The sequence below is a fragment of the Limulus polyphemus genome, unplaced genomic scaffold (genome assembly GCF_000517525.1).
Source record: "Limulus polyphemus unplaced genomic scaffold, Limulus_polyphemus-2.1.2 Scaffold999, whole genome shotgun sequence".
NCBI classification, from domain to species: Eukaryota; Metazoa; Arthropoda; class Merostomata; order Xiphosura; family Limulidae; genus Limulus; species Limulus polyphemus.
The window spans coordinates 36,294-46,021 of NW_013666609.1; the positions used below are offsets into that span (position 1 = coordinate 36,294).

Sequence of the window (9,728 nt, forward strand, 5' to 3'; positions counted from 1 at the left end):
TATATTCATTCCTAATCATGGTAATGCATCCAAAATGATATATTTTAAAAAACTTACTACTGATTTTTGGATAAGTTGCTAATGTGATAGTTTTATCTTTTATGAGATAATTTTCAAATTTTCAAGTTTGTTCTTAAGTTTATTATTAAACTTAATTCAAACCCTCTGTTTAAAACAACATTTTTTAAATAATTAATTTTTTTATCTATTCCTTCTTGGTCATAAAAAATGTTTACATGTCTCTATATCAACGTTTTAAAAACGTGTTTTTTCATGAGTAATAATGGCTTGAATAAAAATGAGGGAAAAAGTTTAACATTATAATTTTCTATATACCTCAAATTTTAGTTTACATGCAACCTAAGACGTTTTATATGAATTAGTTTAAGCCAAAACTAGATACTATTTAGTGAGTTTATAGTAAGTTTTTGCAATTTTGTTAAGTATTTCCATTGTTAGAAAGAAAAGAAGTCAAGAATACGACAAAGCTCAGAAAGGTTTAACATTGTTTGACTGTAGTATATAGAACTGTACATTCTTACAGTTTCGGTTTATAACACCATGCTTGAGAATATATATATATATATATGTGATGTACAGTGTTCTCTCATGATGCAGTAGTTATACATTTTTCCTTCCAAATTGTTAGGTTTAGTGAATTCTTGGATTCCAAAATCTAAACTTGACTTTTGATATAAATGTTCTAAATGTAAAATATTTTTTCTTTGTACACTTACTAATACAAAGTAATGATCAAGATCATAGTCTTTAATGTAGTAGCAAGGCCAATGGTTGAAATGATATTCAAAACCTGCTCCTCATTTTTACAGCACTGTACAACAGTATAATTAAAGTAAGAACAAGTTATCATGTTGTGATATGAAGAAGGTCAGGTTCACATGCACGGTTTCTATATGGTGACAGAAAATGCTTGTTTTACTTCAGGGTAAGAATGCTCAGTGCCATGTCAAATTGTACAATGCATATCTTGTTGTTGCTGTAAGTTACATAAACAAGTATGTTTTGGTACTCTATAACAAAGAGTCAGGACCCATTCACTCTTAGAGATATTAACTAAACAAGTATGTTTTGGTACTCTGTAACAAAGAATCGGGACCCATTCACACTTAGAGATATTAACTAAACAGGTATGTTTTGGTACTCTATAACAAAGAGTCGGGACCCATTCACACTTAGAGATATTAACTAAACAGGTATGTTTTGGTACTCTATAACAAAGAGTCGGGACCCATTCACACTTAGAGATATTAACTAAACAGGTATGTTTTGGTACTCTATAACAAAGAGTCAGGACCCATTCACTCTTAGAGATATTAACTAAACAAGTATATGGCATATTCAGATGATCATGTATAATAAATATTTCTACTTAAGTCAAAGCAGATTGAGTTGTTATTCCTTATATTGTTAGTGATACATTATATTTTTTTTTGAAAAAGTGTATTAAAAATACTAATTAATCACTTGTCAGATAAAGTTGGTGGAGAAAGAACTAACTAAGCTTACTGGAGTAGAGTTGAAGAAAAAAGATCTTAAAGTTAATTTTGAAATGGTAAGGTTACTCTTTATTTCTGTCTGTGTTTCAGTCTTTAAATTAAGATGTTCCACAAGAGAAACTGCATGTTTTGCAGGTTTTCGAGTCTTACTTGATTATGTGATGGCTTTAATCAAATTAAACTTACTTTTGTTTGTTGTGTCAATAAAGCAGTGTTAATGTTCAGATTTTTAGAATTTTTGTGGTTCATTTTCTTAGAATATATATATATATATATATCATGTTTATTTTTAACAATACAAAGTCTTGTTACATTGTACTGTAACATAATTCCCTTTCAAATTTTACTAATATTCAAAATGAAACCAATCATTTGTTAGTTTGTAGTTAGATCGTCCACTCCTTGTTTAAGATGAAAACCTTTAGTGTATATGAACCTCTTCTTGGTGTTATAATTTTAAGTAATGCAACATTTTAACGTTTAACATATGTTGATCTTTTTCTGTTCATGAGGGACTACATGATTTCAAGAAGTTCCTTGCCATCAGTTAGCAATATTCAAGTATTAACATGTACAATAGTCCTCTTTTGGACTTCTGAATCCCTTCTGATTTGTTTTATATGTGGCCAGTAAATATACTCTCATTACAATTTGAGAAGGTTTTGAGCATTTATGTCATTATATCTCAAAGTATGTTTACCTAACTCTACACTCATGGAGATTGGCTTCTTTTGCTGTTATCTTTGCATTGACTTATTTCTCAGTTCCTAGTTGTGTTGTGTTTCTGATCATTCATCCCCCCCGGTGGCACAGCGGTATGTCTGCGGACTTACAATGCTAGAAACTAGGTTTTGATACCCGTGGTGGGCAGAGCACAGATAGCCCATTATGTAGCTTTGTGCTCAACTTCAAACAAATAAACAAACTGATCATCCATATTTATTTCTTCACAATTTTTTTAACTTTTTTTGTTTTGGGTAATCATTAATTTGTTTTAATAACACGAAGAGAAGCCACAGCTCAGTTTTTAGCATAATTAGTGGAACAGTATGCATACAAACAAATCAACCCTAATTCAGTTATATTGCTGTTAATAGATCTAATATGTCCTTTCTACTTCCTTATATGGGCAGTTATTCTTTCCAAATACACCTCAGTATTTCTAGACCTATTTCTAAATTACATCTACAAATACAAGTCATGTTTACTTTCCTGTATATATCTCTAACACAAAGACAATATTCAATCAGTAACTGTTTCAACAGCTCAGTCTCACACAAATTAGTAGGCACTGCATCCAACAACTTTTTAGTATGGAATAGCATCAATACTCATTTAATCTTCCAGCTGCTTGAACTATGTGATGTTTGAAAAGATATGTTGTGGAAGCAACTGGTTTACATGTGGCTTGTGTTACATTACCAGTCAGAAATCTTTTGTGATTATGTTAACTACTATTACCTTGGGCATTTGGACAGTGTTTGTCACTGACTTTGTGTTTATTGGTCTTTTTACAGATGGTCCTGCTTTTCCTTGATCCATTTCCTCTGTTTTTCAATGCCATTAATTATAAAGGATATCCAAGCCGTGATTATTCTTTTTCCCAAGAGCAACATGCCTATATGATATGAATATATCAATATTTTCCTTCATCAGAAAGAACTCTTGCATACCCTTCCCCAAAATGATCTGTATCTTGTGGCATCACACTAACTACAAAATGCCAAATGTCGATATATCCTGTTCCACTACAACTTTATTTCAGCTATTGTTGTTACTTGACAACTAGCTGACGTATTCAAAATTATTTTGTTATAAAGTACTCAACTTTCTGTATACACCAATAGTACTTTAATAATAATGTAATCCAAATTTTTAACATGTACTCAAGGGTCTTATAAAACCAAGGTAGCTACAAGAAACTTTATCATAAATTGTATAATACACCATTGACAATGAAGCAGCAAAATGATGAAAATCTTCAACAGGAATGTTAGACCATTCTTTAAAAAGAGTTGCCTCCAATTTTTTCTGTAATTTGAAATCTAGCTTCAAGAATACTCCATAATCATTTGAAGGAAAAATAATCTGATTTTGTGGTCTTAGTTACAGATGCACCTGTCAGGTATACATACCAAAATTTTCTTAACATACCTGTCTGAAATAACTGTTACATTGTGGTTAGATGAATTGTCTTTTCAATACACATTATAAGATCAACAATGTGCTGTGTCACAAGATGAACCTTCATCTTCTAGGATGTTTTTTAACCAATAACTGTTATCCTTCCTTTCAGAATGAGAATCTAACTAATGTCATACCAATAAATGTTGCCCACCCTATAATGAGACCTTTTCTCTGACCTATACTAAGAACTAAATATTTGGCTCATATACCTATTTTGGGTAGCCTAGTGGTTAGCAGGCTGGACTGTGGATCTGAGGGTCAATCACTTACATTCCATTACCACAAAATTGCACTTTCCACTTTGAAGCTATATGTGTGTGTGTGTGATAAGAGTGATGTCCAAATCCCACTATTCAAGAGTTAATGGTAGGCACTATTAACCAGCTTCTTTCCCTTTAGTTTCTTAGTTCAGCTCTGGGATAGCTAGCACAGATAGCCCAAATATACTTTCGTGTGAATATCTGAATCAAACAAATAAACAAGCTTCTTTTGGCTTTCTCCACACATACATGTCCTTTTTGTGAGTAAAGTTTGAATGTTGACTCATCCAAACAGATCACTTTGTCTGTTTTTTCTGATTAAACAGATTTCAGTCATTTTGTGTGCAAACATGTGATTCTCAAAATAATTCATAGCTTGAACAGAGTTACTATACCGTGTTTAATTTTGGTCATACATTGAACTCTGAGCACATTTTGGTTATATATTTTACTTCATTGTTTCATGCTGATATTCCATTAGAAGTTGTTGCTCTTGAAATGAGAACAATCAGTGTACTTTTAGTACAGATGCACCTGCCAGATGGGATCCTAATATAACCCCTCCTTTTGAACCTGTTATATCCTTTCTGTAAAAAAAAAAAATACATATAATTATATTTTATTATAGGATTGGTTTCAGGTGCTTGAAAAAATAGCAAATGTGTCCATTTTTATTCCAACCCCTATATGATCTACTGAGTTATTATTTGTAATTAAACTTTCTACTTTGCTTCTACACTTTAATGTTAAATGCTGTTTTCAGCTTCATTATAATTATAATTTTTTAGCTGTTTAAACACCCTGGGAATGTAATTTTGTAATTCCAGTGAGGTTTACATTTTAGAGAAAATGACTCATTTTCACATAACATCATTATTAATTATGGAGATGATATGATAAAAGTCAAATATTTTAACCATGGAAAAATGTGTTTCTCAGTTAAAATGAAATTTTTATGTTTTATAATAACAGAGATTAAAAATACAGTTAATGCACAAACTAGATACACAGATCTACTTTGAAGGTTGTGATAGATACACACTGCTAAGAAGCAGATGATTCACTAATAATAAATACAGAACAATTTTTATAATAGATGAAAGCAGAAGATCCATTATTAAATCTGTGATTATTATACAATATATTAAGCCAATCAGTTATGGGCTAGAAAAGTATTATAATTATTTTTGTAAAATGTTGATACTAACTAGTGATTTGATGAAATTTTGATTACAATTTTCATATATACAGAACACATTGGCTGAAAAACGAACAATCTTAGCTCATCTTTTGTCAGAACTTTATAAACAACAAAATCAAAGAAAAGAAGAATTAAAAAGAAGAATAGTAAGTTTGGTTTTTAACTTGAAGGTCTTCAGTATATAATTAATCGTACGGTAGGCTGTGATAATGATAGAGTTTTGTTTTTCTAAGACAAATACAAGTTTAAACTTTGTATAATGACATTGTACAGAAGAAACAGGTTAATGATTTCCACCTTAATGCATTATGAGAGATTTTGGCATTAGTAAGATAATTATAATGGACAATCTGTTTGCAACATTACAGAAGAGTAACAGGTTTTGTGGTAAAAGTGAAAAACATTCATTGAGAATGAAATAAGCTATACAGTTTAGACTGTTATAACGAATATATCGTTAAGTGTACACTGATATTGCCAAGATATGGAACCATTTGGTAATAGTTAAGTTTCAAAAGTTATCTCTTAAAGCTCTAAACATGACATAGTTTCCATATTTTATTTCATGAGTGCTATTGCATAGCACTTTAACTTTTCCTTATATAGTTTTAATTTCAAGGTTGTTGTCATTTTATAAATTACTCAGTTCATACTGTGGTGCACTAATTTCTAATGATATTGATTTATGAATAACAATATGTAAAGAAGAGTAACAGAACTGATTTAGGGAAAAAATTTTGAATGTACTTAATTACGGTAATCGAAATATGAAATAATAATAATAGAAATAATCTGAATATGAAATAATAATAATAGAAATAATCTAAATATGAAATAATAATAATAATAGAAATAATCTAAATATGAAATAATAATAATAGAAATAATCTAAATATGAAATAATAATAATAGAAATAATCTAAATATGAAAGAATAATAATAGAAATAATCTAAATATGAAATAATAATAATAGAAATAATCTAAATATGAAAAAATAATAATAGAAATAATCTAAATATGAAATAATAATAATAGAAATATTTTGAGATTGAGTTTGTGAAAATGTTTGTAATTTTGAATGATAAATGTTGAATTGATAAAAAATAAGATATATGTTTTTATGAAAAATAGGAGGATTTTAATATAACCAGTTTAAAGTATAATCTTGGGACTTGTATGCAAAGAAAACGTGTATTTTTTTATAAAAACAGCAGTTAAATCTCTTAAGTTACTGATTACACAAGCCCACAAATAGTAAGAAGACATATAATCATCCCTTACAAATTGTTTCTAACTCTCCCACATATAATTCATCTTACATCCAAACGTAATGTACATATGCCATATACAACAAAGAAGGAAGTGTTTTTAAAGCACACAATCATCCGTGACAAAAAAATTTTCTCTAACTGTTTCAGATATATTATATCTTACATTCTAATGCAATCTACAGAGACAGAAATACTTCAGAAGTACATGAAAATCGTTCAGAAAGTATTGCAAATATCCCAGATATATATTGGTTCACATGCAAATGTAATGTACATTTATCTTATACAGCAAAGAAGCAAGCATTTTGAAAGTATGCATCCAATAAAGTGAGCATTGGGAATATCATTCTTTTTATCCATAATGACAGAATCAAATAGTTGTTTTTCCTACTCTGTTTTGAAAATATTTTATCTGAACTGTAGACTTAAAATTTTAAAATTGTTTACCTACTTGTGAAACGAAAAGTGTGTTGGTTGTCAGATAATAATTGCACTTGAAACTATATTAAAGAATAGGATTAGAATGCTTGTATGGTAATTTAAGCTAAATTTAAAAACTAGAAAAACTTATTTACATTGAACTCCAAACTCACATATTCCTGGATTTAGATATTACGACCATAGATGTAAGTATGTAACCATATGAAAATAATATATAAAATAAGAGATAACCATTTTATTTTATTTTTTGGAATCCTATACCAGGGATCTTTTAGGTTAGGTTTCAAATCACTCTGCACCTCTGTTATTGTCAGCTGTAACTACAGACTTGTTCTTATTATTTAGTCCTGTGAGGTATTTGTTCTCCTCAGATCTTATACTGTGTGTATGTTACAATACTATTAGATGCATTTTAGACATGGTATGACACTTGTAAAACTGATATCAGAATATTGGTTGTAGAATGAAATGGAAGAAAGGCGAGCAGCTGAAGTGCAAGATTATTGGTTGATTCAGTTTCAGAGACTCTTAGACCAAAAACCTCAGGAACTTATATACAAAGTAAGTGTTTAAGTGTTATTTCTCAACAATGGTTTTAGTTGGTTGCTTTGTCTGTTTGAATGAGAAAGTAAGTTTCAAGTGGCTTTGTTGTCACAAACAATATCAGGTGAATGTGATGTATCAGACTTGTTAGTTACTTAGTTGATAACAAGAGTGGTTTGATGACTGTGGTATATCAGAATAGTAGTTATTTACTTGATAAAGTAAGTAGTCTGATGATTATGGTGTATCAGACCCAGTAGTTATATAGTTGTGATGTTATCCAGTTGATAAAACTAGTCTGTTAATTATGATGGATTAGATCCATTAGTTATATAATTGTGGTTGGTGTTATGCACTTCATAAAACAAGCGGTCTGGTGATTTTGCTGTACTAGGCCCAGTAGTTATATAGTTGTGATGTTATCCAGTTGATAAAACTAGTCTGTTAATTATGATGGATTAGATCCACTAGTTATATAATTGTGGTTGGTGTTATGCACTTCATAAAACAAGCAGTCTGGTGATTTTGTTGTATTAGGCTGAGTAGTTATGTAGTTGTGATGTTATTCTATTGATAGAATAAGTCTGGTGAGTATGGTGTATTAGATGCATTAGTAATATAATTGTGATTGGTGTTATACAGTTGATAAAAAAGTAGTTGGTATTTATAATGTATCAGCCACAGTTATTATATAATTATGATATTATCAAATTTTCAAAATAAGTCTAGAGATTATGGTATATTAGATGCAGTAGTTATATAATTGTGGTTGGTGTTATACAGTTAATAAAACAAATGATATAGTGGTTGTATTGTATCATATATTGTCAGGTGGTTGAGTTGCCTCAAACAATGTTTGTGGTTTTTGTATCGGGTAACATAGTTAGGTTTGTGATTATTTTCAGTTGATAAAATATATATTCAGATACATGTTTTATAGTGTTAGGTCATTATGTTGCATCAGTTAAAATATTTACCTAGTTGTAATACTATGCAATTTATGAAATAGGTGTTTAGGTGGTTATATTGTTCATGCAAAATGTTTATTTGGTTGAAATGTTTCTGTTTAGATGGTTTATGCTGTTTCTCAAGTAACAAAATATTAATCAGAGGTGGATCAGTGTTTTTGAGTGATAGGGCAAGAAACTAGAAATTCTGGTGATTACTTCTTGGAGTTGTTGCATATGTTAGGGAAAAGTCTGAAATCTGCTGTAACTAAATATACTATCCATATGATGGTAATGTATTTCATTAAAAAGTTATAAGCATTCAAAGAAACATATAGTTTTGAAGTGGCTGCACCATTTTACCAGCAATGGTCACAATTATTGATTCTCAAATCAAATCATGCAACCTTTCTTCATTGCCTCTTTGACATTGGAGACCATGTTCTTGATCTTCTGATCTGGCAAAAGGCTATTACTTCTGTTACTACTGTCCTTGTCATAACCAAACCTATTTTGGAGTGCTGCAACAGCATCTTAACATAATGTTTTGGAACAACAAGGAACCTGTTGGTCCATTTTAGCTGTCCCATGCTCTAAACAAAACTAAAATTATTAAATAAATATATTATCTTAAAGCCAGCTCTTATTATTCATATAGTTATCAAGCTTTCTCTTAAACTCACCAAAGTGTACTGCCTCCACAACATCCAAAGGCAACCCTTTCCAAAGGCCAACCACCTTGTAAGAAAAAGAAAAGTGTCTTAACTGAAGATGACTCCTACCCAGACAAAATTTATATTTGTGTCCCACAGTCCTACTATTCTTGTGGTTAACTATGAAAAAGATGATGCCTCAACATTATCAATTCCCTTTACAATCTTAAACACCTCAATCAGATCCCTTCTTCCTCTTCTTTTTTTCAAGAGAAAACAATTTGAGAAATCTCAACCTCTCCTCCTATGACAATCTCTCTGTCCCAGACATCATTCTAGTAACCCTGCTCTGAACCTTTCAAACAATTCAATGACCTTCCTAAGGTAAGGAGCCCAAGACTGAACACAGTACTGCAAATGTGGCCTAACCAGTAATGTATACGATGAAATTATAGCCCCTTTAGACTTGTATTCAATATTTCTGTAGATACTACCTAAAATCCTATTTGCACTACCATTAGCATCAGCATACTGCTTGGATGCCTTAATGGATCAACCATTACACTAAGATCCCTTTCTTTCATGACACTGTTAAGGTTATTTCCGTCCAAAGTACTTATACTTATAATTCAAATGATGTTAACTCACATGCATTTAATATAATTAAAACCCATCTGCTATTTATTTGCCCAACTTATGAAATGATA

The 9,728-nt window shown here is 30.4% G+C and overlaps 1 protein-coding gene across 6 annotated transcripts in view; it reads left to right on the forward strand.

The window, feature by feature from the left end:
- Positions 1-9,728, forward strand: part of LOC106461617 (E3 ubiquitin-protein ligase LRSAM1-like) — a 98,255-nt gene that overhangs the window by 34,804 nt on the left and 53,723 nt on the right. For all 6 annotated transcript variants that reach the window (XM_022388628.1, XM_022388625.1, XM_022388627.1 and 3 more), the window contains 3 exons: positions 1,493-1,573; positions 5,216-5,311; positions 7,341-7,439. In XM_022388628.1, the coding sequence (XP_022244336.1) occupies positions 1,493-1,573; positions 5,216-5,311; positions 7,341-7,439 (276 nt within the window). The remainder of the gene's footprint in view (positions 1-1,492; positions 1,574-5,215; positions 5,312-7,340; positions 7,440-9,728) is intronic.